Consider the following 27,747-nt stretch of genomic DNA (forward strand, 5'->3'; position numbering starts at 1 on the left):
TAGTGAGCAAATCATTTATTCAATAATTCTACTAATAAATTATTATAATGTTTATCAAACAGCTGCTCTCTGTTTAGCATCAGAGTAAAAGTGATGTTTTATCACTTCTTTGCGTTGTAATAATCATGGAGTTGATCATAGATCAGTTGAACCGGATGTTAAAACTTGCTGACTTGCTCGTGGGAAAGGTTTTGGACCAAAGCGTCTGGGCCGACTGTAGGCATTTATGATCCAGCCAGAGGTCAAAGGACTGACCTCTGCACTATTTTAGCACATGAGTGCTGTGCCGAGAGGCCAGTGGACTGCTTTCATTAATGGGGAGCTTAATGCCCCAGTGTGGCCCACACACATCCCGGTTAAAAGAAACCGCTGTTTAACCTGCTTTTGTTTGTGTGATTGTATTTCTCTGAAAAAACTCAATAAACAAAGTTTGAAAAAAAAAAAGAACAGTGGGTGAATGTGAAGAATAATTCACTCTGCAGTTCATTGCCAGAAGTAAATTCTAATAAATCTGTGTTTTCAAAGAGTGGAAAGTTGAGGCCCCCTTAAGAAACACGCTTGGTCTCAGACTAGGAATGTTTGGTTAAATGTTGAACTTGGGGATGTTTTTCACATCAGATAGTGTCTCAAACTGTGATCTGCAATAAGAAGCACAAACCTTCCTGTGCTACAAGTTTTGCCAATATAATGATTTATATTCTCTGAAACTGTCACAACTGTTGAACCTACTATTAGTCATTTTGCTTCGAGCATTTTCAATTAGATTGGTTATGGCAACAAGGCACAGACAACCCAAAAGAAAATAAGAAATAAAAAAAAAAGATAGTAACATTAGGAGTTATTTATTTATTTATTTATTTTTATCACCGAATGGTTTATGAAAGTGAGGATTGCAGGATGCTGGAACAAATCCAATTGGAGATGACAGCAGTTTAACCCTCACCAGAGGGAAAACGTTAAGAAACAGACACACACTCACTCTCACGCTTAATTCAGAGTGACTGATTAACTTAAAACACATGTTTTTGGACCAGTCCAGAAGTCATTAAAAAAAGCCACAAAACAAAACCAAAAAACAAGCCCAGGTTCAAACATCTCACTGTGATTATGGAGCTCCAACCACCACAAACTACACGAAATTACATTTTAGAATGTTGATAAATGTGTTGCACAATTTTACTCTGATCAAAACATTGAATCTTTTTAAAATACACAACACTTAGCTAAAAAAAAAAAATGCAGATTTTTGTAAACACTAAATAATGGGTTAATTTGCTCAACTTGCCCAGGCTTATTTATAACTGCTCCATGTATTATTCAAAAGGTTGTGGCACCACCTGACACTCAACACTACAAATTATTCATCTGATGCTAAATCACAGTCATCAGTCAGATGCTCAGATTGCCCAGCCATCTTTACAGTAAATATAAGACACAAATACGGCTTTTAGCCCCTGGTGGGGGCATCAGGGGGAGGAGATGGGTATATTACCAGGTGAGAAAGAGGGGGTAAAAGCCTAAAATGGCCACCATACCCTGCTCATCATCACCATCATCATCATCATCATCACGCCCCCCCCTCTCCATCCATCCATCCTCCTCCTCCTCCTCCTCCTCCAGCAGCAGCAGAAGCCCAGCCCCTAGCGTCCGTCCCGGGAACGCACGCCTGCATGCGCATGGGCGGAGAGACTGCCGCTGTGCGCTGTTATTATTGTAAGAGTAATTTCTTTTTTTTACGAAAATGGCGTCCAGTCAGGGAGGTGTGGGAGCTGTCACCGCTCTACAAAGCCATCACTGCCCGAGCGGACCGCACTGGAGCCCGGGCATCAGCCAGTACCCGCAGCCCGGGCAGCCGCCGCAGCAGCAGCACCACACGGCCCGCAGCCTGGACCGGGCTCTGGAGGATGCCGTGTGCTCAGGGATCCTCAACCTGAGCGGCAGGAAGCTGCGGGAGTACCCGGGGATGAGCTACGACCTGACCGACACCACACAAGCAGGTGGGCTTGCCGCGGAACGCGCACGTGAAATCACGGTCCGTGCGGGTTGCGTTCGAACCCCCACCTCCCATCCATCCCCTCGCGTGCGTTAAATGCAGCGTGTCCGCATTGTGCGTGGATTTTTTTTTTTTTTTTTTTTTTTTTTTTGTCTGATTTTCGGGACACGGGGCGCGTCGGCGTGTAGGTGAGTGTTTCAAAGGGGAGCGACGAGGGCGCGTGCGGACGGGTCAGCGCATCCCGGGTGTGATCGCCGCTGCTCGCGCGGAGTTTACGAGGGGCTCGGCTGCTGTTGTGTGGTTTGTGTAGAGATCGACGCTTTGAGCAGCCCCCCCCCCTCCACACACCCCCCACCCCAGACACATGAATGAGACGGCAGGCGCACCCAGGCACGCGCTGTGCAGCGCTCTGCTCTGCACACCGACAGACCTGCAGCTCAAACTGGAGCACGACATGAATGAAACCTAGGTGGGGGGGCTACGATTAAAATCCACTCCCCCCCCCCCCCTCCTTAAAAAGCAATAAAAGATTTTAGGAGACCACGTGCTGCACGTGCTTTTCTCCCTTTAATTTTTATGGCACGATCAGACAAAAGATGCAGGATTCACGCAGCCTCACCCCCTTTGCATGGGTGTACATGGCCATGAAGCTTTGTAAGGATAAAACAGGAAGGAGCCACTGCTCTGCTTCTCCTTTCAAGTGCTGTTTAATGGCCGATGAGCTTGGATTACATCGAATTGAGTTATCCTCCTCTGGGTCACCTGATTATGTAGTCAGGTCAGTCTGCAGGTCAGTATTGGAGTCACGTTTCCTCAGGATGTGATGAGTGGGGGTCATACATACTAAGTTTTATTAGACATGGTGGTTTGGAGACGTGCACGCCCATTGGTTAGACATAAAGCCCAGCCTGAACAACTGATAAGAAGACTGCATTACAAGAGACTTATGTTGTGAAAGAACCGTGTCTTCCTGCTCTGTGGGCAGATTGAACAATCATCTGTTATATTGGTTTGTTATTAGTCATTCTGTCATTGCCATGGTCATTTAGAAGAAGCTGAACCCCACCATGACAGCCCCCTCCCCTGATGTGTACACATGCCATCTGGTGTTACTCTGTCATATGCAGCTCATGGCCAGTCACTGCTTTGCTGAGGAGCTGATGATACCCCAGGGTCCTTAAATTTACTGTTCAGACAGGGCTCTGCCTCTTTATATTCACACGGTTTTTACACTGGAAAAGAAAAAAAAGTCAAAATATCAATGCGTGCAGTTAGTTTGCAGCTTGACGTGTTATAAACCAGGATTCTTTCTGGTCCCTGGAGCCCGGCTATGGATTGATGACCGGTTTAGTGGACGTTCCCGGCAAAACTGACCTATAGATTTTTATGTTTGTCATGATCATAGAGCTTCACTCCCTCAACCGCCTGGTACTGTTTCTTTAATAAGCACACAAACAAAGAATGTTCAGAGTTTTATGATGTGTCTAGCTAAGCCTGTAGAAATCTCAGAATATCGTGCATAAGCTGCAGACAAAACAGGAAATTTGTGTGAACTATTTCTGGAGTGTTGGGCCATCTCGTGTCAGTACGCTCTAATAATAATCGCCCTTCTGCCTTAAAAAGAGAAAAAAAACAGAGAGACTGTCCAACAAAATTTGAGGTTTGATGGATAACGGGATTGTGCATTAATTGCTGCTATCTGGAGTGGATGTTACGTAACGGTGACAATGATCTAAGGAGATTTGTGGGTCTACATTTCTGCCACGCCTCTCGTCACTTGCTTTGACTGTGACTAATGCAGTCACTGTGAACGCTGCTGCGTTTTTTCTCCCTCTTTTTTTTTTAATCACATCATTTCTGGTGTCTGGAATGAAAGGTGTGCCAGGAGGAAGTGTCACTTTCTCATGTGCCACGAAGGATCAACACCTCACAGCATCAACATTTCACAACAGCGACTGGGATGTGAAGAGGTGGTGTGATGCTGCGCTCTACACACACACACACACACACACACACACACACACACACACACACACACACACACACACGCACGCCCGGGCTTTACATTCGGCTTGCATCGCCGGATCACATCACAGGCCTTTCAGACTGAAATAAAAGACAGGCTCGTTTCAGCGCGATTCCTCTCTGCTGAACTGGAATTAATGCTTCTCTCAAGCTTTGCTCCGACTGCAGCAGTAAATTCGAAAGTACACAGTCGCGTCGGCTGTGACTCAGTTGGTAAAGCAGGTCATCTTCTGCTCACCAAGTCAGTGCTTTGATATTTTTATATACATAAATATATAACTTCCTCCCGCAGCTTACAGCCACACGTTTGTTGAATCTTGAAGAAACAGCATCGTAAACCGAGTCTTATTTAGAGTGTGGTTGCAGCCCACTTTCTGGTTTCAGAAAGCAAAGACAGCTGGGGGGGGGGGGGAGGGTCAAATGAGTGTTGAGAAGCCTCCGTCTGACAACTGAGCAGCGGAGGGCGAGCGGCCCGCTCACACAGAGGTGTCTGTTTGCCGTGCACTGCTGGCAGTTTGTCTCCACACAGTTTGTTTTCCCATGAGAAAAGCGAGAGAGAGCTCCAAGATGCTGCCCTGACCTTCTGAGGGAGGCCAGGGGAGCGGCGCATTAACCTATAGGCTGGATGTCCAGGTTTTCGAATGCCAGCATCCCCCCCCACCGCCATCACCCTGCCCTCTCGGGGACGCACATGTCAGAGTGTGAGCTGCTCTCGAATACGTGACGTGCGGCGTTTGCTCGTGTGCGTTATTGTCAGACTTCTGAGTAAAGTGTGGACCAGCTGGTGTCCGGTTTGTGTGGCAGCTCAAGGGACGTTACTGAATATCTTAAAAGTGTTGTTTTGCCTCCTTGACAGCATATTTTATTTATGATATGCTCAGGAATATGGATTATACTAGAAAATGTGGGTTTCTATAAATTCCTTCTCAGGGTGTAGCTCACTTTTTTAACTGTGTGATCTATGGTTCAGCCACTGGCGACAAGGACACGAAAAATATGGATTTATGTTACGTTCTCTTAAGACTCTGTAAAGTGAGGTAATAAGTGTGTAATCAATGTGATTAATATGTGTTATTTTTCTCACCAAATGAAAAACGAGAGTGCGATTGTAATTTCACAACATAGAACGAGCCAGAAACATGTGCAGACTTCTGACGAGCGTTACGCAAAGTTACTGGAAACAGGTGGAAACATGTTGGCTCGGCTCTTTTGCTGATTTCGTTTTGAGTTCACGCTCGCAGTAAACCTCGCGCCGTTCGGTCACATTCCTGAAGAACTTCGACTCTTCAAGGACGGTCCTCCACAAGGACAGGAGTCTCTGGCTGGCATTCCCGGGTTTAATAATCAACCTCTCTCAACGCCGTTAGTACCACCGCTCATTAAAGTCCAACCAGAGGACAAACTGAGACGTTGCCAGAGGCTCCATGAGGTCTGGCAGTTTAACCCTTCACGTGAAACTCATTTAAATACATGGAAATGTTCAACTCTGATCCCTGAGAGTTATTTCAACACATTTTAAGAGTCCTCACAAATAATAGAGAATCAGCCATCGCAGTCTTTAACATGTCCATTTCCTCCTGTATGCCAGGCTGGTCTTACAGTTTGTGTCTATTTCTCAAAAGGAAATGCTAAATGGAGCTCTAGAATGTGATAGTTATCGTGTTCGTCCCTGTTCTCTGAGTTTGAGGGTGTGTAGATATGGTGGTATTTGAAACACCGGCTGGTTTCCTCACAACGAATTGAACTGAATGAACCGTGAATGAGGACAGGGCGTAACGATCAAACAAGAAGTACATTTCCAGTACATTGATTTTCATGTGGTAGCTGCAGTGCATTTTAGAGGAGCGTTCTGTGATCCATTTTTGATATTGATTTTGTCTATTGTTTCAGTGCTCGGTCATGAATCATTCACGTTGTAATGTTTGTTATATTACTCCATGTAATCTCCTCATCATCTGAATATGAACTTTAAAAAAGTTGTAACTTTTGTATTACAAAAGAAAACATGAACATATTGACATTTATTCTACAATTACGATAAATATATGAGGGGTTTTTGCACTGAGATCTCCAGATGTGTGTCCGGATATGTAGTTTATATGCATGAGTGCAGATGATGGAACTGGATTCATCTATAAACATCCCTCACCAGATAATGAGAAAATACAGCTGATCCAGTCCCACAGGCCTCTCTGAACACATACTAGTCTTTGTGGGGAAACCAGCAGGTCACCCACACTGACTGACAGCCCTTAGTGGTGGAGACAGGCTCCCCATATGGCTCAGTTATCCAGCCCCTCACCAGCAGCTCCATGAACGACCGTCGAACGGCTTATTTATCCAGCGAGCCTACAGTTGCACCCAGCAGTGCCAGAAGCCACACCCACAGCCTCCCGTCCAGACACTGTAGTCACATCTGCTGCAGGGTGCCGCTAATTAACCCCGATTAATCATGTTTTTGTCCTGTTTCTTCCCTGTTTTCACTGACCCGAGGCCTTGCTTGACACTTCCCTCTGAGGTATGTCGGTGCTGCGTGACGTCTTTGTTTCTGCAGTTTTTCCCTGAATGCTGAAATCTGTTGGTTTGATATCAGATTGAAGTCAGTAGCGCCCATTCTAGGGGAACAATCCTCCTTTTTCAGACGTCTTTGTATGGAGTTTGCTGTGTCACGGGAGAGTGTATCCAGACAGAGTGGCGGTGCGCCGTGGCGGCGCCGTGCTGGAGCGCTCGTCTGGCCGACTAGCCTTTTCCTGTGGGAGCCCTGCGCTACCGGCAGGTGGATTAAAGACCCACGGCGGGCTGCAGATGGTGCGTGGCCTCGACCGGAGTGGAGGGAGAATGGGGATGGAGACGGTCACACACACACACACAGGCTGCCTCCACCCACCCCCATCTCCCATCGGCCCTCATGATTTCCCTGCTAAACAAGAATCCCCTGTTGTGGGGCTGTGGGGAGGAATGGAGGGGTGGAGGTGGGTGGGGTGGGGTTGACTGTATACAGCTGGGTTACGGCATCACGGCCCAAGCCTCGGGGAGAAGGGAGAATTTACTCCTAATGGAAGGCGAGGGTGTACGCCGTGACCTCAGCTCTGGTCTTTCCCCATGTGGCAGTTTCTGTTTCCCTCACCCTCTTGACTCCTTTTGCCTTTGTGCTGCTGGCTGTCTCCTAGTCCCTTTCTCACTTCTGCTTACGGGCTGCGGCGTGCACAGAGCGAGAGGCCGCCGGATCTGTTGGTCATTTCAAGCTTGTCTTCAGGAATCAGAGTAATGACTTGTAATGCCACCGTGCGAGGTTAAACCCTCCCGCATAATAAAACAAGACTGGAATGAAGACACGCTGGTGTTTTTATGCTAATTCGACCACACCAAGCTCTGAGTGGGCCGGCGAGTGTTTGCTTTCAGTAAAGCCCATAAAGCTTAATTGTTTCATAAAGAGTGGTAGCCTCATGTAATTGCATATATTAAGAGCATAAAGGTGGAGGCAATATTTGCTTTCCCAGCAGTGGGGATAAGACACTTCAGCTACACCGGACAGTATAATTGAAAGCTTTTTGTTTATCTGGGCCTGTGCAGCTCCTCACATAGGTCTCTAATTATCTTGTCACTCAGAGATAATTCAGAAGACAAGCTTGTCCACACACACACACACACACACGCACACACAGATGTGCAGAGGCTGAATCAATATGCGTCTGAAGGTGAATTCTCTTCAAAGCGAGGCAGCCTTTACATGTCTCACTCTTCTGTGTTTACTTGTGCTTCCTCTTTAAGTAGGCGCTCTTTGTGTCAGGGTTTATTTAGCAGGAAACAGAGAAGAAGCTGTGGTAAGATGAAATGTTTGTTCGGGGTTTTTTTTTTTTTTTTTTTTGTACTTGGAAATGTCTGCCTGTTCAAGTGATTCAGCAACCTTGAGGAACAATGAGGCATTGCTCGGGCTTCGTGCACGATCGAAAGATGTGAAAAAAAGGTCTGCCTCGGGAATGAGTCTGATTATTTTGAGGGTTGTCTCAGGTTTGAATATGAGACAAATATGAGTGCTGTTTTTCCATGAGTGCGTCTGTCATTGAGCTAAACATCTACTCCTTCAGAAGTGCAATAGGAAACTAAGTTTATTGGGATTTCAGAAAGATGCAGTAGGATGAGTTGCACAAATTTCAAAATAAACTTTCGTGATGTGCAGCAAAAATCACTTCAGGATCTGTCATGGTCAGATGTAAACTACGGGAGAATTCTGAATGAGTCGCAGAATGCTGAGTAATGATTTTAACCAGCACTATCCGCTCCAGTGTACTCCTCCCCTCCATGTTCGTGGGCCGGAGAAGCAAAGTTGTAAATATTTCATCATCAGAAGCAGATGAGCGAGTGGGAGGCAGCGTCTCATATCCATTGACTGGAGGAGCCGAGATTGCATTCACATTCCTCAAGTAGCAGTAATTCTTCTGTGATTATTGCATCAGCAAAAACACTTAAAGTGCAAAGCAGAGAAATTGAATTATCTTGTCGGTTTTAACTGTGACCCACGGTAATTATTAGACACGGCTGAGAACTATTTCAATCTTGATGGTCAAACACACATGAATAATAATTTGGAAAATGAAATGCATTGTACATAAATGGGAAAACAAACAAATAAAGGGTGAATGCAATTATTAAATATAACTAGTCGTATAAGTTTGGATATATTTAATAATTGTACTATGTTTGAACATAAAACATGAATGAATGTTCACATCGCACGTTTGTTTTTTCAGCTTCCTTCCTTTAAAAACAAATACATTCACAACAATTTACCTTTTATGTCAATAAAAGCATTAGCCGACAACATTAGTGACAATGTCACTTGTATAAAGTAGGAAGTCTAGACTTTATTCAAATTCCCTCCCTGAATTTTCGTCCCTGTTGGAACCCAGTTTTCATAACAAATCGACACCAATAAAAGGCTTTATGAGACTATATATCCTCAGTGGATCTGCAAACCAAAAGGCATTTTGCACTCTTTTTAGATAGATTGTTTTATAAAATAAAGGAAAGATGTTGGTGAGTTTTTGTCAAATTATGCAAATTTAAAACCACTAGAGAACGATGTGGAATATAGTGAGATTTTACACCGCTGTAATCTTAGACGAATAGTCAATGAGTGACATGTTACCCCGGTATTGATCAGCCTCTCAAGCCGGTGAGCTCTCCCAACACATCTGATCGGTGGCCAGGCTTCCAAAGCGTTATAACCGCCTCGCCACCTGTGCGTTTGATGTGGATCTCATGAGCCTCACCGGCTTCGGCTCTTCTTTTCCCCTGCAGATCTGTCCAAGAACCGTCTGACAGAAATCCCCCCCGAGGTGTGTCTGTTCGCCCCCCTGGAGTCTCTCAACCTCTATCACAACTGCATCAAGTGCATCCCCGAAGCCATCATCAACCTGCAGATGCTGACGTATCTCGACATCAGGTGAGCCGGTGCAGATTTGATATGCTTTCATTGATCCACCAGTGCCCCGCCTCGCCTCGCCTCAGTGTTGTGTCTCTCCCGAGGTGCGTGTTCCTCTTTCACGGCCCAGACGAGGCAGAAACGCTCACACAAAAGGAGAGACGTTTCCTCTTTTTGCTGAAATCCATTCCCCAGTGTTCCATTTTGAAATGTAGGCCAACATTTTGTTGTCTCTCCGCAGCCGAAACCTCCTGTCAGTCTTGCCAAAATACCTGTTCGGCCTCCCCCTCAAAGTTCTGCTCGTGAGCAACAACAAGCTGGTGTCCGTCCCCGAAGAGATCGGCAAGGCCAAAGATCTGATGGAGCTGGTGAGCCGAGTGCATCCGTCAGCGCATGCAGCGCTGGAGATTGTCTTTAAGAGCCCCATTTCCTTTACTCTGCCTCTCCTTCCAGGATGTGAGCTGCAATGAAATCCAGGTGCTGCCAGCGCAGGTTGGGAGGCTTCACGCCTTACGGGAACTCAACATCAGGAAGAACTGTCTTCACATGCTGCCTGAGGGTCAGTCCAGCACTTCTGCCCTTCTCTGGATTTTCATTTTTCTCCACTTTGCTCTTTATAAATGCCCTCAAGCAGATTTTTTTGTAGGGATTTTGCAGAGGATGCTTTTTTTTTTTTTTTGTTACACTCACATCCCTGTTGTAGGTCTTTTACATGAAAGATAACATTGAAGTGCAGTTACAGTTACTAATGCTACTTTTATGCAGCTTCAGCATAAACAGCATGAGACTGAGTGGCTGAGGTTTCATGGTGTGACATGGTGGACTTGGATTTCATGAGAAAACGTGCAGTACACTTCCCATAATCGGTGCAAAACACATTTTTCTTTGCATACTAGTTCTCTCCTCTGTCCTCGCAGAACTGGCTGACCTGCCTCTCATCCGACTTGACTTCTCCTGCAATAAGATCACAGAGATCCCTCCAGCCTACAGGAAACTCAGGCAGCTGCAGCACATCATCCTAGACAACAATCCTATGCAGTCTCCACCCGCACAGGTAACGGCATCCCGCCTTATACATCCTGGTATTTAGCCGCCTTTGTGTATTTCCTCAGTATTGCTGTCCCCTGGTGTCTAAAGATTTTGGTACAGTTGCACCATCTAGTGGAAAAAAAATAAACTCGTCTCTGCAGTGAGAAACAATCACCAAGACTGTACGGATGATTATTGCACTTTTCTGTGTTTTCAGATTTGTCTGAAGGGTAAAGTGCACATATTCAAGTATCTGAACATTCAGGCCTGTAGAATGGACAAGAAGCCCGACACACTGGACCTCCCCTCGTTAGGAAAACGCTGCCTTCCTCAGCCTCTAACAGACAGGTGAGAGCACATTTACACACTTTAACGTGCTTTTACTCATAAATAACAAAGAGTAAATGTACTTCTGCTCAGCTGCTGAATGTACTTCAACCTCTTTTTGTCACACAGTGGACAAATATTGTGATCTTTCTCCACGTTTTTCCAGCATAGAAGATTTTTATCCCAGTAAGAACCACGGGCCTGACTCTGGAATCGGTAGTGACAATGGCGACAAGAGGCTGTCGACAACAGAGGTCAGCAGACACTTTGGCAAATGTTTCTTACCCTACTGTTTGTTAGTATGCAATATTATAGGCGGTGCTCGACTGCAGCGATTCCTCCTAGATTCCTTTGTGGGTGATCGAGCTTTTAGCACAGCTGGGCTTCAAGCCGTCGCACTCACATTGTAGACGGTAGTTGTTAAGAAAAAAGAAAAAACCTGGCTGAGGATGAAAGGAGAAGCCGGGCAGACTTGACAAAACAATGCCTGAATGGGTTTGGCAGCGATGGGGAGCAGGTGTGAGGACAGGAGGGTCGTCAGGGGTGAGCGGCTGAGGTGGCAGACGAGGAATAATTGATTCAGAAATGCAGAGAGTCGAGTGGAAATCTGCCACCTTGAGATGCATGAGCAGGGAAATTCATGCAGTTCATGCTAAAGGGACTATAATGTACTCAATTTCTTCCGTTTTTTTTGACAGCAGGCTCTTCCTCTTCCCTCATTTTCCTGCTCTGGGTTCCCAGTGGATTCTCTCTTTCTTCCTGTTTATTTTCCCTTCTTCTTCTTCTTCTTCTTCTTCTCTTGCCTGGCCGATCCATCCTTATGATCGCTCCCTCTCCAACATGCACGAGTGAACCCTCTCAGCCAAACACAGAGAGAATCAGGTTCATTTCTCTGAGCTCCTCTCACTCCGTGTTCTCTCCCGCAGCCGTCAGACGACGACACCGTCAGCCTGCACTCTCAGATTTCAGAGACAGCCCGTGCTGATGCCCTCTCACTCCTCTCCAAAATGGACTCTTGCAAAGGTTACCGAAAATAAGTATCACATATTCGCCTTTGAAAGCAATAACAGAGACACGGGGTTGTTGAATGAAGTGCCTAAAATGTGACAGTTTATTTGATGCACGCGGATGCTTCCTCCTCCCTCTATCAGATCAGGATCTCTATGACTTTATAGAGCCCAACCCCGATGAGGATCCTGCTCTGTCAGAGTGTGATGGGCAGCAAAGCAGCCACGTGTCTTGTATAAAGGTACACATCTGTCTGTCTGTCTGTCTGTCGACCTTTGTTGGAATTTATTACAAAGCATTCATAGTTGAAGATTCACTGAACAGAAGGTGTCTGTTTCTTTGTCGGTGACAGATTTGTGCTTGCATGTCTTTCAGGAACTTGAGAAAGTTCTTAATATGTCTCACCAAAGCAAAGATAAGGACAGTTGGAAAGAAGAGTCGGGGTGAGTTTTATCTTTAATCGGCTCGCCTTTCATCTTCCGACGCCTCAGTTGGCAACTTTCTCTATTCGTCATAGTTGCTGCAAACTGTTTTGTAAGCAAGGATGGCGAGACTAATGTCAAGACGGGTGCACAACATTCTGGGCTCAGCTCACTGATATGTGGTTAAAAACTTCTTTTTTTTAAAAAAAAAGTAAAGAGATATTCCCATTTAGTCCTCGATCAAATCTGGATGTAATTACCTAAAGGAGATCACAGCTGTACAGTCATCAAACAGTTCAGCTCTACATGTTGTGAAAGCTTTTCCACAGAAAACAAACATAAATACCAAACAGACACCTCACTTTCATGTGTCTCATTTCGTAGGAAATAATGAGTGAGCGATAAACCGGCTGTGAAGGTGTGATTTTTTTTTGTTTGTTCTGACAGGGTAAAAGCCATGGAAGACGCTCATGAAACTCTCAAGAAACATTATACTAAACTACACAAGAAATACATGGATCTTTCTACAAGAAACACACCTGAAAATACAAGATCATAACAGATTACATCACAAATGGATTGAGCAAATGCTCCATTCAAACCTAAATGCATAAAGAAACTAGTGCTGTCAGTTTTAATCGCATTGATCGCAATTTAATCGCATTGATCACAATTAATCGTGATTAATTCATGGAGAACTGTCAACAATTAACTTTTTTAAAGTTGAGATTAATCGCAATGAAGAATCTAATCCTCATAAATCAGTCCCAATGTCAGGAAAAAGACTATTATCCTTTAGTTCTTTTCTTTGACCCAATTGGCAGACCTCAGTGGATTAATCACGATTAAAACTGACAGCACTAAAAGAAACAAAAAAAAACTGTACCAAAAGTAATATCAGACGCCCAGGATCGATACATTATTGCATCTGGCAGACTTGATGACCACTTGATTACATTTATGATCATTAATTATGCAATTAAATCTTGGACCCTTTATATATAAAAGCCATCTTAGGCCTGCTTCCAATATTTATGTGGCTGTATTACAAGAACCCATAGCGCTTATTCCATTTGCTCAGACAGACACGATTTATTTAAAATATCTAAAGTTCACACTGAATTTGGCAATATGATAAAATAAACAAAATTAAAAACAGAAATAAAATAAAAACACTGTTTCCAATGAATTCCAAAGACAAAAGAGTCCGGAGTAGTTTTTCTATTTTTCTTTTTTTTTTTAATATATTTTATATTTTGTTTTTTATTTTCAGCTCAGTTTAAATATTTTGAAATCAATTTTACTGTGGAATATTGTGAACCATTTCAACATAATCTCTCAAAATTATATGATCAAGCCAAAAAGAACAGAGACAAATGGATTCACTTGTTGGTTTCATTAGCAGGGAGAATAAATCCTGAACGACCTTCACAAATTCTTATTCCTGTTCCAATGTATTCCTGTTTTTGTCAATAAAGCATTCTAAAATAAATTAGATTCTCTGATATCTTATTTGATTTGGAATTTTTTTTAAAAATCCTAGAATCAGAAGGTTTTTCTGCAGAGACCAAGATGTCAGTGGGGTTATGGGGATTGATTGATTGATTGATTGATTGATTGATTGATTGATTGATTGATTGATTGGGGTTACCGTGTTTCCATTGATCTTATTGATCATGGAAGATCTGTTCCACATGGTTTTGGTTGTTCACCCGGCGATCTGACTGGACAGTGATGGAAAATGAGCGTTTCATCCTCTCTCATTAGAAGCTCTGATCTACTCGGTTCTTCTTTACACTCCAGCAGTTACAGGAAGAATTTAACTGACACAGACTTCTTCAAATTCTTACAGGTTTTACATAGAGCCTGTTTGGGTGTAAAAAAATCTCGGATTATCAATGGAAACTGAATGTTAGTTCGTCTTCTTTGTGTATTCATCATGGACTTTTACAATTCCAAGTGTTACGCTGGCTCCATTTGTCCAAGTTGAGACAGTCCAGAACGTTTCCTTCTGTAAACCCCTCCTGCGAGAGATGTAAACAGCAACCGGCTTCATCAGCGCATGTTTTTGGACCTGTCCTTGTACTGAAACTTCTTGGAATTAACTTTTCGAAACTTTGTCCAAAATATTTTAAAAAACTCTTCGACCAGATCCAGTTCTTGTCTTGTTTTCAGCGAGGCTGCTGGTTACGGCGGTTATTTCTGCTGAACTGGACACAAATGGCAAAGTTTTAATCTAATTTTAAAGCCTTTTATAGCCTTCTTTAGTATAACAAATGTATAAATACTGAGTGTTAATTATATACTCTGTTTCATGTTTTCTTTTTTTGTTGTTCATGTTTTGTTTCTTACTACAAAATTATTCTGACACATTCAATATGTTAGATTTTTTGGAAAAATGTTAATAAAAAATGTTGATAAAGTGATTAAAAAAAACCTTCTGTTTTTAAAGCCTTTGCTCCAAACCGTCAGTCTGATCCAGTTCTGATTCATATTGCAGTTCATCCACATCAAACACACATCTGAATATGCTTCGGTTATGAAAGGTGTCTCGACAGCTGAGACATTATTACGTTTTTGCTTCCAACAAATAACTTTGGTGACCTTCAACCTTTTTGCAGTTCCGATAAGGAGCAGCTAGTTGAGGAAGAGGACGATGAGCTGAAAGAGGTGCTGGACCTGAGGAAGATTGCAGTGCAGCTTTTGCAGCAGGAGCAGCAGAACAGGTGTGTGAATCTCCGTTTTCTCGCGTTAATGGAACAAGGTGGTGAGTCTTAGTTTGCTCTTCTGCCTTTATCTCCCTGCAGTCTTTATTTCCTTTCATCCAGGCCGACATGTTTTGTTTTTTTTCAGAACTTCACACATTGATTCAGTTCCTTCCAGCTTTGGTTCACACACTCTCTGTAAGCTCATCTCTTTGTTTCCTGCTCTCTCCCTGGCCTCTGCTTGCTTGATGCACGGCTTATAGACGGCGCTCCCTCATTTGCAGAGCAGAGAGTCTCATTCACCGACGGAGAGTGACCGGCCGCGCTCACAGGTACTCTCATCTTCATTCCAGTGGCGGATGGACAACTTCTGTCACAATTAGCGCAAAGGTTAAGACTTGTGTCCCAGCAGGCTGTTCGCACTGTGCGCAGGTCCACTGCTGCAGCACAGCAGAGACGTTTCAGGCGTATTGTCTATCTCGTCGTGGCTGACTTTGCAGCTTTGCTCCAAAACTTTTACAACCTAATCTCAGCACCGAGGAACAGCCTGAGTTTCTAAAGCAGCCACAAGGGCGCAGCGTACTTCGTTTCATCAGTGCGACTGTGCTGCTTTGCTCAGGTGTGGAAAGTGTTGTGCATCTCCAGCAGCTGCAAGAACAACGTCGAAATGAGTGAAATATGTTTATGAAAGTGCAATATGGTCAAAGTTTTAAAATACTACTTTCAAATCTGCTTCTACCTGAGTCCTGTGCTGCTGAAGGCGTTGTTACCGCGCTGATTGAACTCTGAATGCATCCTGAATCCTTGTCTTCACCTGTCATGGCTGCATCTTCATCTCTGTCTGTCTGCAGGTTCCTGAGTCACTCCGGATGCTCCAGCAGCAAACCCAGGCTCCCGCCGCAGACTGCACGCAGGTGTGGCTGCATTTTCACTCTACTGAAGAAAGAACTGAGCAGAGCTGCTGTACAGGCTGTAGCTAAAAGCTGAATAACCTGCACCATCAGTCTTAAAATGAACTGTCAAGACATGTTTCTATACAATGTATATATATATATTTCTGAGGGGGAGTAAGGATGAAAAACAGGAAGTAGATGTTATCTTTTTCATGATGATAGAATAAACATTCATTCAGTTTATTGAGTGTTCACTGAAATACTTGAAATAGCAAAGCAACAATGTTATTGAAAGCTGCTTAAAAGCTATTTTTAAACTGTTGTGACTTTTTGAAATCAGTAGAAATAAAAGTGCCCTTATATGCGTAAAGAAAAAGAAAAACAAAACATTAAACTGACAGAAAACTGCCCTTGTTTCATTGTTTTTTTGACATCAAGAATGATCAATCTTTTACCACATTTCAGAAAATTGTTGTGATTAACAAAAAAAGATACCGAACTGACTGATTAGATGAACTGGGCATGAAAATCAAAGCGGCGCACGATCACGTGGACTTGGAAAATCCTCACAGTGGTGTCAGCCATTCCACGTGAAAGAATAAACATAAAACGAGCTCCAATCATTGTTTTTATTATTTCAGCGCCTCTTTGGATGAAGGCAGCAGCGGAGCCTCGGTGTTGAGTGGGCAGGTACAAGCTCTTCCTTTGGTTTGGCACCAGTGTGTCATATGCTTGAGGGTTTGAGACGAGCTTGAACTGCGTGTGTCCTGCAGCCTTCGTCCTCCTGCTCCTTTGACGGCGGACTGAAGACAGACCAGTCTGATTCGGAGCCGAAGTGGCCTGAAATCCCCCCCGTCCTCAATCAGAACGAAGACCGCAAACGGAACAAGTACCTGCGAAAGGACTATTTGAAGGTAAAAGCATATCGGCAATTTCAACCACAAGTCTTCTGAGGCCTTTTTTTTTTTTTTTCCCAGAGTCACACTTAAATCAGATAAAAATCTAATTTCCAGGCAAACTAGGTGTAGCCAGCTAGTTTCGATGTGACAGTCGCCTCATTGGCTGTAAAAACGATAATCATCAAACGATGACGTTGATTTACCTGTTCCTCTGTTCACAGTACAAGTGTCAAAGCGCCCGTAAAAACTCCGGCGGGAATGACGACTGCGAGGTGAGTGTGACCAAAAAAAACGTTCGCTGACTCACTCGAAACCGAGCGTCCTCCCGGCAGACGCTTTCTCACACCTTAATGAACCTTTTTGTCTGCAGGACGGTCTGCGTAACACAGACTTCAGCACCTCTTTGACAGTGTTTGGACTCAAGCCCAGATCAGGTGAATAAGTGCATTCTGTTCCCTCTTCAGATCGAGCTTCCTCCGTTCCTCTGTAATGCAATAATGTTGTTGGAGATTCTTCCAGATCGAACCGCTCAGTTGTTCTAATTCCAAAAATAAGACGCGGCTCGCCTTGATTATTTAATCCAGTGCTGGCAATGCTTGTTCAAGCCAAGGCACAGTTCTAAAGGATGAATATCTCCTTTGTTATTCAAAGTTTTTTCTTCTTCGGTGGAGTTTCTGACATCATTTTCTGGTGAAGTGTTGATCGGTCTTCTGCCAGATATTTTTCTTTGGCTTCACAAAGTACAAAAACAACTCATGGAAATATTCTCTCCCTTTCAATGTGTAAAACTACAGATTATTCATATAAGCTACTATTTTTTTTTATTAGCAATGACCTCTGGTGCAAAATACAGTGAAATGTCCAAAAACTCCTGTTTTTTGTTCTTTATGTCTTCGTGTGGAATTTCTCTACTGTAAAGTAACCAGTGATGCCCATTAGAGAGAAAAATGTGCATTCTTAAAATTAATTGACGTGAAAAAAAAGTCAGTAAAATGACATCTATCCATTAAGATTAATGCTATGAATATATAGACTTTAAAGGTGCTGTCGGCAGGATTTTGCTAGTCAATGCTAATTTTTTCAGTGTTTTCTTTGGATTAAATGTTAGAGTATCCATTGATAATCCTTTAGGAGTGCAGCATAATTGCACTACCGCGAGGGCGCAGCGTTTCCATCTGTCTCTGTTCTGAGCTGAAAAGGAATCTCGACATCTCCAGGTATCTTTGACCAATCAGAAGAGCCCCTGAGGCTCTAACCGTGATTGGTCGAGGGGCGTGCGTCGCACGTTCTTGTGGGAGGGGCTTAACTTGCATAAGGGCGTGATGTCAGAGAAAACAGGACAGGATTGGCTGTGCTGGGTTTCAAATCGCCATCTTAGATGGGTCAAATCGCCATCTTGCTTAGGTTTGGCGGAGATGCCAAATCCTGCCGACAACACCTTTAAGATATTCAGAGATGGTTTTATCTACTTCCCCAGCGCATTTCTCAGACTAAAGTATTCTTCTCATGGTTGTTCTCTTCAAGCCTTAATATGAGAAGCTATTTTATTAAGATAAAAAAAAAAAGAAGCTTACTCCCTCTCTAAACATTGATGTTTCCATAAAACGTGAATCCAAAACAACATGATCACTAGGTTTTTTTTCATGTATTCCAATTTTATGGCCGTTTCAGGGAAAGATACAAGAGGTCATTTCAAAGTTGTGAAATCTGCTGTAATTCCTTGTTTGCTCCTTATAATTCCTGTGTGAAAACACGCCAGGCGTTTCTTTTATCTCTGTGAAATGGAGCAGAGATCAGGTGGACCGTCAGTAGATAGCAGTTCTTGAAAACTTTTACTTTGGTTTTTATTTTGAATCTGAATATTTTCTTCTTTGTAGCCTTCACCAGAGGAAACCGGCAGGAGTACAGCTCGACAGACCCCAGTTTCACCATGCGGAGGAAGATGGAGCACTTACGGGAGGAAATGGAGCAGATCGGACTCCTACGGCAGGTAAGGAAACACACTCACGGCTTTGTTTGTACATTTTGCGGCCCGCATGAGTCACTGAGCCTCTCTGAGGCCAAAGCCTATCAGATCCTCCCTTTATTCCAGTGTTTACTCCTTCCTGAGTGACCCCACTTAACAAAACAGAACTGAGGCAACAAACACCCGGGTTTCTAAGAAGTTGAGTCACACTGCGCTGCAGCTGCTTTTGACAGGAACGCCGACCCACCCTGAACGCTCCGCTGGCCCTTGAGTCTTGAGTCTTGATTGACATCCATATCCATTTATCATGTACACCTCTTAGCTTTTCACAAGTACAGCAAGCAAGAACATGAACTGCGCTTCTTTGTCAAACCGACTGCCTGCCAGAGCTTCGCATCCATCCACAATATCACTGAATTTAGAAAACAGATCATCGCGGCTCCTTTTCAAAATTGACAACTTGTGTTCTTTGATTGCTTGACTTGCATATTTTTCATGCAGTTGCGATGACTGAGTGATAAAATCGTAAAGAGCATGTCGGCGCAACCCCGGCATATCAGCAAAATAGACGAGATCAAAGTAAAACCACAAATATTACGAGAGTAAATTACTCATGTTTGTTTAAAGGGAGAAGTGACATTTTGGCATCGGGACTAACAACTGTTCTCTGGAATTTCAAATCACTTTTCTTTTTCCTCTCTGACAGATTTTTGACTTTGTGTACTTTGTGTTCTTGTAATACCTCAAATTACAAGATCAGATTCTTCAGGCACATTTTTTACTAATGTGTCACTGCGTGCACCGATAGACGTGTTCTGCTGTTTTTTTATTAAAATCGCAGTTTTCTTCATCAACGCGAGGGGCCTTGACAGAGCCATTTATCACTTCTGAAACATGTTCAGGAGGGCTTCCTTAGGTCAGTGTTCTCCCCAAACATGAACAGCCTCCCAAATATGAAGCCTTTTGCCCCCGAGTGGCCTGTGGCAGTACTACTACTACTAATAATAATAAATTGTGGTTTAATTTTAATATTATTTTATTAAATTCTAACCATATTGGCCACATGCAGTTGGCGTTGTGGCGTTGTCCTTCTAGCACCACCACATGCCCATCCAGATCGGCTCCTTTAATTCCAATTCAGTATTTCTTACACTAAAATAGACAATTCTGAAGAGATTCAAGAGTCATTTGGTCTTCCTGAGGAGGAGAAGAGGTTGTTGCTCTCGCAACTTAAAAAAAAAAAAAAAAGTGAAATGTTTTATACAATATTTTCAAACTGTTTTCTCTCGTGTGTGTGTGTGTGTGTGTGTGTGTGTGTGTGCTCAGATGATATCAGAATTCATGCCTGGACAAACCCACCAGTCACACCAGGATTAGTGTCATTCACCACATATGTGACAAGCGATGCCCACACCCTTAAACACCTCCCGGATACAAAAAAAAAAAAAAAAAAACCTGATTCACTGGAAGTTCAGTTCAATTCAAGGCACTTTTACTGAGTGACAAACACAACAATTATAAGTGAGCGAGCATAAGGAGGGAAAGAATGGACTGCTGCCAGATCGCCAGCGCCTTCTGTGCTTTGTGTTTCTGAGCTGCCTTCTCGTGTTTTCAGACGTTTGCCTCGTTTGTGACAAGAGCTGAACTTTATGATAAACTTTCACACCTGTAGCCGTGATCTTTGACAGCTGCAGCTTTCGCCTTCTGTCCATATGTTGAATCCTCTGTTTGTTGTGAATGGTGCATGTGGGACCGCTGAAGCTGTGGAAAAAGCGCCATTTAAAGTGAACTCTACTGAGTTTTCACAAAAAGCAACGAAAGAGAGGTCAAGCAGAAGTGGAGTCAGTGACGAAGCAAGAAGCCTGCGGTCTAAGATCCAGATTTGCACAACTCAGAACAGGAGTCCACACCAGGAAGTGCTGACAGTGATTTCTTAGAATTTCGACCTTACACACTCATGATGTGTCACGGCATTTCAGCGTTATCTGTTGGTCTGTTGGCAATATGCCTGGGCAGACACAAAAGATTTGACTCACAGCTGAGATAGTGTTTCCCCGTGGTTGATGACTTATTCTGAGGGTTTCATATCTTCAGCAAAAATGGCGCCTCGTTAGCTGCTCCGGATCATCATCGTGACTTGATCAAGGGTCAGATCACAGCTTTCCTTAAAAAAAAAAAAACAAAAAAAAAAGATCAAACTTGTGCCACTAGCCAGAAAGTGGTTTAATTTTCATCAATATCAGTTTTATCATCTGATTCAGGCCGTCAGACTTGGCTGAAAAGACGCCATCTGCCTGTTTTTTAACCAGTCTGCTCAGTGAGAGGCAGAAATCCCCGTGACAGTGAACACAGCACATCCTCAGGCCTGTTTGACTTTTAATTGTAACACAAAAGGCAAAGTCACACTCCTTCATTTCTAAGGATTCATGCAACAACATGCTTCCTGGAAGCTTCAGTTTTAATTTACTTTATATAAATGCATAGAAACAGCTTGTTTATCCCAGACAGCAGTTAGACGCCACTCTTCGATTTAACTGATTACGCCCATGTGTCATTTTCTGGCACAATTGTGTGTCTGTGCACCGCGCTGGTGCTTGAAGCTGTTTTCACAGGTAAAACCAGACAAGGGTAAAGTCATGAAAGTTTCTGTTGGAGAGCAGTGATCTGATCAGACGCTGTTGATGTGTTCGCAGAACATCGAGTCCAGGCTCAAGGTGTTGCTTCCAGATGATGTCGGAGCTGCCCTGATGGACGGAGTCGTTCTCTGCCATTTAGCAAACCACATTTGTCCCCGGTCCGTTGCCAGCATCCATGTACCTTCACCTGCAGTGGTACGCACACAAAGAACCTTTTATTTTCCGTTCAGATATCAAATATCGCAGATCAGGGAATGTATATCATAACTGTTATGTGAGAAGCTACATAACCTCACATCTTCTTGTGTTTTTCTGTTTGCGCTGACTTGATTCTCTTTGTGTTCTGGCTTCCAGCCAAAGCTAAGCATGGCCAAATGCCGTCGGAATGTGGAGAACTTCTTGGATGCCTGCAAGAAGCTGGGGGTCCCACAGGTAATGTGTGTTAGCGATGATGCATTGTTGATTAAAGTGTCACCTGTATGTTTTCAAAGCACAGGTGAAGCACAGGTAAGTTGTTGATGTCCTGCACGAACCTACAGCTTTCACTGACAGCATTATTCACACCACTGCTAGAGATGAACAAAAACAAAAAAGATTTATTATCCTTGTATTTGTCAAAAGCAGCGTAACAGGTTTTCCAATGCTGGTGAATTACCACACTTGAGGGCGCCTGATGAAAGATGCTCTCTCTGCTTCGGCTCAGGACAAGCTCTGTCTGCCTCACCACATCCTGGAGGAGCGCGGTCTGGTCAAGGTGGGCGTGACGGTTCAGGCTCTGCTGGATCTGCCCGCCATGAAACCCACCCAGCTGTCAGCGGTTTGACACAAGCCTTATCAGCTTGCGTCCGGCCCGCAGTCGTCCCAACATGGCTTTCTTCCATGCCCGAACCTGCACCTCCTGGCCAGGGACCAAAGAGCCCCTCTCGGGGCGAGGACCCGGCGGCCTGCGCGTCTCCGAGGAGCTTCAGCCTGACCGAGTCAGGAGGCGACAAGCCCGCGTCTCCTTATATGAAGTCAGCCGCTGCCCGTCTCCTGCCCATCACATTTTTTGCCTGTGTCCTGTTCCTTGGTCTTTGCTGAGGAGGGGTTGGGGTTCACCCACCCTGTGTGTGTGTGTGTGTGTGGACTTGCAGTGTGTTTCCAGAGCTGCACGGTTAAGACTCCCCGAAGAGACAGACACTACAGAACGCCCGTGAGAAGACCTGTACGTTCCTGTACGACATTTACACGCTGGAGTCGGACACACTGAGCGGTGAAGAGACGACGGACACGTAACTCACTCTTTCACTGAAGAGGACGAAGCTGCTTCGCAGCCACAAACTCCTGGGAGATTTTGTGGGGTTGTTACGCTTGAGATTTCTTTCTCACTGTTTTCATCAGGACCCTTATTTATCTTCGTTTGAGCCTCCATATCCGAATCATGCGTGGTGTGTATTTATTTGACGCATTCAGCCTTTTGAGCGATCGCATATACCCTGTTATTTAAGGTCAATGAGAGCCGGAGTTGGATTTGGTGTTTCCTTTAGAGGATCTAACGCCGCCTGTGTTCCAGGTTCCTTAAACTGTTGTACAAATCATGTGCTGAAGTTCTCTCTGAGTAAAATCCAGGAGAAAGTAACATTTGATCACTGTGAGAACATGTACCAGGCAAAAGCATAACATCCAGTTTTTGTAGCATTTTCTTAGTGAACATGCATTTTTGAAAAAAAAAACCAATATTCTGGCTTTGAACTTTTCTAAAAGTTTTATACTTACGTCCAGTGATTGACATTTTTCACTTACCCTCTAAGGTTTGTTGTCCACACATTTTATTGCTTTATTGCAGATAAAATGTGTTTGTCCTGTTTGGTTTTCTGGGCTTCTGGGTCAGCAGACGACTGCTCAGACGCTGCCACCTCTGCAAATTTTCCTCTATATGCTGTGACCTCCTCCTGCTGAGGCTGTGAGTGGTTTTCCGACTACATTTCATCCATTTCAGGGAAATTAAATTATTGATTTGTTTCTTTTCTTGTTTTACTCCTCCATATGTTGTTGTTGCGTTGTGAGTCTTAACCCTGTCAACCTGTCCAGGTGAATTTTCTTTGTGCTGGTTCATTTATGTAAACGATTCTCCCGCCAAAAATATAACAGGAAGTTGGTTAAGTTCGAGACATGTTTTGCAAAAAAGCAGAGAAAGTTACATGAGGCGGAAAAGCGGACATGCCACCCACAGTCACTGTTTCTTTCCCATCTGTTCCAGGAATCGCTTGACTTTCTCCCGAGGTTTTAACGTTTTCTTGGCCAAAACTAAGAGATTGCATCAACGACCTCAGCTGTAACTACTATTAACCTTAAATTGAACCAAAAACGCAGTCCTATTCTGAACCTCAAACCTGTAATTATATCGATTCCCTCGTCACAACCTGAGTTTCTGACATGATCATTGCTGATTTAAGTTGATGCCCCCACCCGGTATAGAAGAACAAGCACACACACTTCAAACTGTACAAATAGCCAGTTTCATTATAGTCATTGTGATTACTTAACAAGCTGCGTCAAAGCATTTCTTTTGTCAGTTCAACCTGAGGAGGATTTTAGCAGTCTTTTCACAGTCCATGCTGTCATTTACCGATGTTGTCTCAGCGTGCCGCGCACCGAGATCCGGCGCAAACGCAGATCCATTGTGAGTGATGATAAATGTCGCTCCGTCGGATTAATAGATGGATCCTCCCTGATAATTGAATACACAACTGTCAAAAGAGCTTTATGGGGAAAGTTGTGGAAAGCTGACCGAAAGCTCATGTCGAGGCACGAGTCTCACGTGTTGTTCGGGTAAGTTTTATGGGCGGCAAACGTTCCAGTCAGGCCTTTAGTACATGAACAATCGCAATTGACTGTGAAAATTGAGAAAAATTACATGAAGCTTTATTGTTTGGCATTTAGACCAATCTATGACTTAACAGTCATCTGTGCTAATGCTGCCAATAAATGTCAACTTCAGTACTGCCATAAATTAAACCTAAAATAACAGACATTTTTTTTCTTTGCGACACATGAACAGATCAGAAACAGCGTCAGATAATACACATTTAATTCACTGATGTGAAGAGAACTGCTGACTTGTGAAATAGAGTCAGTCTCATAATCCTTTGACTTGATGTGAAAATGTGGTGATGTGTAAATGATGCTGCAAACATTTACTGAGGATGCTGGTCTCTAATAACATTTCAGATTTTTGAAAGCGAACAAATATAGGAAGCAGCAGTTGAGCACCTAAAGACGTAACATGTTGTGCCTTGAAGGATGTTTTTCCCCCTCTAATTATTTGTGTTTGTTTTTCGTCCTGTGAATCATAGCTGCAGCCGTACACACTCATGAACAGGATGCTACTCGTAAGACGTCTCACTGCTGATGAGCTACTGTTCTTCAATCTCAGACCATGATAAAGTAGAGTTCATGAAAGTACAACAGTCAAAACAAACAAAAACAAAAAAAATAACCCTGAGGCTTGATTTGCCGCTGTGGGCCGCCGCCTCTGATGTGGTGCTGTTTGCTTGTTAGCTGAAAGTGCAGGCGCCGCCCGACTGTTACCTGGTACATTGATAATGCTATTTAAAGGCTTGGCTTCCTGTGAAAAGGAGTGTTTCCTGACTTTGTGCCATTAGATTCCAAAGAAGAGATCCCACAGCGATGCAGACTGATACAGAGCTTCCTCTTGAACCAGACCCGGGATGTCAGATATGCACAGATCACAACAGAGTCTCAGGTTCTCTGATGCAGAAATCCCCGGTGAACTTGACTGTGCTGTAGGTCACTGAACAACATCTCCTGCCTGATATCTGTGGTTTTATCTGTTATTTATTAATGTGTTTATTTATTCAAATGCTTCTTCTATTTGCTGGTAACGTTCAACCGTATCTCCATCACACAGAACAGTGAATGTATTCTGCTATTTCATGGCCGTGTGGACTGTCTTTATTCCACAACACTGTTCTACTATCGTGTGTGTGTGTGTGTGTGTGTGTGTGTGTGTGTGTGTGTGTGTGTGTGTGTGTGTGTGTGTGTGTGTGTGTGTGTGTGTGTGTGTGTAACACTCTGCTCTTTGTCTGGAAATGAAACACTGGGGAGGCTTCATTTCTTATGATAACCCTGGAATTGCTCCTTTGGTGTTTTCAGAGTGTGGGAGGCTGAGATGAGGATGAGGGCCACACTGTGAGCCTGTTCTCAACTATCATAATAAAATCTGTCCAGAAGTTGTATTTGTTGGGGGGGGAGGCGTCCCTCTGACCCCCAGAGTTTCCGTGGTGCTCTGGCACCACACTTCCAAAAGCATTTTTCTGTGTTGAAGCTTTAAAAACAAGTTTCAAATGTGTTTTTAACAGCAAAAATAGAAAAAAAAAACACACCCTACAACTTCATGAATGAATCTGAAGACTTTAAGGATTTAGAATTAAGCCTGAAGAGAAAGCATTGTAGCTTCGGTATCCTGACGTATGGTAAGTGAGTGCTGTTTGACTTGTTGAAATCCTCTCTTCAGAAGTAAACAGCTTATGTCAAGCAAGCAAAATGTCAATGAATATAAGTAGCTGGTGTTATTTTCACAAACAGTGAACTATTGGCTTGACTATTATATCCCATCCACAAGTCGGCGCCATGATAAATAATCTGTGTTCTTCTCTTGAGCTCTCCGTGGTCATAATGTTCTGGCTGATCTAAGTCGACCTTCCATGTTCCGTCAGATTCTTTGTACTCCCTTGCTTTGCGACCCATCTGCAGTCCTGAAGGATTCATGAGTTCAAACTTGATCTGATTTTTGATGTTTCACTCAACAACTTTGAATAATTTACAAAACTGTTAATTGTTTTTGATGAATGAGGTTTGTTCAGATGAACAAAGTCAAAATGTTTTCAAAACCATGTTTGTGAAATTTCCTGCTAGAGTTTTTGGTAAGTCCGTGTTTTTAACAGTTCTCCGAATGTCCTGTTTAGACTACGTGTTCACGAGGCCCACATGGAGACTTTACCAGACTTGAATCAATGTTATTTCTCACTGGTCGGATCCTCTGTTGTCTGTTCATGCTGTAAGTGTGTCAAAAACCATGTTGATGCCTTACTCTCTCTTTTTTTTTTTTTTATCTAAAATGTCATTATAATTGAACTTTTATTTATGGGAAAATAACCTTGTGCCAAATCATTACGTTAACAGTCTATTCTGTGTTTGAGTAAAATACAGTCAGGTTTACATGTCTATTTATTGATAAATTGATTTAATGTTAATTTTCTTTAAGTGAAGACTTTTAGGTTTGATTTTAGTGCATGTAAATCCAAATCAGGTGAAGCTTTTAGGAATCACACTCATCTCTCTTCTGAATTGTTTGATCCAACTAAAGCTGGATTAAGGACACACTCACATCCCCCCCTAAGGTCCATTTAGAGTCACCGATCAGCCTCAGACATGTTTTTATGGACTGAGGACAGTGTGTATATAAAGGTTCATAAACCCAGATTCAAACCAGGAATCCTTGAGTGTGAAGCGAGAGTGATAATCACTACTGCGTAAAATTATTAATTTAATCTTGAATTTCGTATTGAGGGTTGACAGATGATGGAGATTGTGTCAATGTTGAAACTCTGACAAGCGCAGGCCGGTCCTGGTCCTGGCCTGCGTGTTTTTACTCCTTCCCTCCTTCCCCGTGCTGGCTCACATCCATCCATCACTTAAAGACCGGTTTTATTTATTTGACCCTAAAACAAAGTTCCTGCTGTAGTCGCTCTGATGTTGATTGCTGTAATCTTTTAGGACATTGCTTCAACGGTTTTTGACCCCAAACCAAATATAGAACTATGCATCTTTGGAATATAAACATTTTTGTCATTTCCAGACACAGTAAGTATAAAATGTGACCAACCGATTGTGAAATAACGAAGCTCCAGCAAATCTTGCTCAAGTATTTCTACACTCAGCCGCAGGAGTTTATTCTGCTTTGGATGCTAATGAGTAAAAGATGTTTTCAGGCAGGCTTGGGTTACAGTAAACCATTTCTTTTTACAGCTGGTAGCAATAACATTGTGACGTGTTTATTGGTTTCCTGTTTGTGCCGTCAGCTGAGGGGGTCCTACCTACAAGTTCGACGTGTTTAACGTGACTAATAAATAGCTCTCCTGAGGGCCGCATGTTGCGGTCTGGCAGCAGATCTGTATGTCTTTAATGAGGAGGGTAATGTAAAGGATCCGTCTGTGGAGTGACGTTTCAGTTTGTTTCTTTCAAACCGCGGTGCTGATCAACCCCACTGCACTACGCATCAGTGCCTGCTACCATTGGTTTATGTGCTCCACTTCAGTTTGCTTATTGTAGTTTTACATCTCTTGAGTTCATGAAAAAAAAAAAAAAACAGTGAAACAGTGAGTCATGTTTGAAAACTACACTGCCGAGAAAATTCC

General features: G+C 43.4%; 1 protein-coding gene across 3 annotated transcripts; it reads left to right on the forward strand.

The window, feature by feature from the left end:
* Positions 1 to 1,688: 1,688 nt before the first annotated feature.
* On the forward strand, positions 1,689 to 27,747 carry lrch2 (leucine-rich repeats and calponin homology (CH) domain containing 2). 3 transcript variants are annotated; one of them, XM_030100892.1, is made up of 21 exons: positions 1,689 to 1,997; positions 9,320 to 9,464; positions 9,685 to 9,811; positions 9,897 to 10,002; positions 10,361 to 10,497; positions 10,690 to 10,820; positions 10,966 to 11,053; positions 11,726 to 11,822; positions 11,951 to 12,048; positions 12,183 to 12,250; positions 14,851 to 14,955; positions 15,198 to 15,266; positions 15,786 to 15,848; positions 16,469 to 16,517; positions 16,601 to 16,741; positions 16,948 to 16,998; positions 17,097 to 17,160; positions 18,604 to 18,716; positions 21,386 to 21,523; positions 21,683 to 21,760; positions 22,032 to 27,747. In XM_030100892.1, the coding sequence occupies exons 1-21, from the start codon at positions 1,742 to 1,744 to the stop codon at positions 22,149 to 22,151; spliced, it is 2,244 nt and encodes a 747-aa protein (XP_029956752.1). In that variant the 5' UTR covers positions 1,689 to 1,741; the 3' UTR covers positions 22,152 to 27,747. The 3 variants fall into 3 exon arrangements, with proteins under 3 accessions (XP_029956752.1, XP_029956753.1, XP_029956754.1); XM_030100893.1 differs by having other exon boundaries at positions 11,975 to 12,048; XM_030100894.1 differs by lacking the exon at positions 15,198 to 15,266.

This window comes from Salarias fasciatus, chromosome 10 (assembly GCF_902148845.1).
Source record: "Salarias fasciatus chromosome 10, fSalaFa1.1, whole genome shotgun sequence".
NCBI classification, from domain to species: domain Eukaryota; kingdom Metazoa; phylum Chordata; class Actinopteri; order Blenniiformes; family Blenniidae; genus Salarias; species Salarias fasciatus.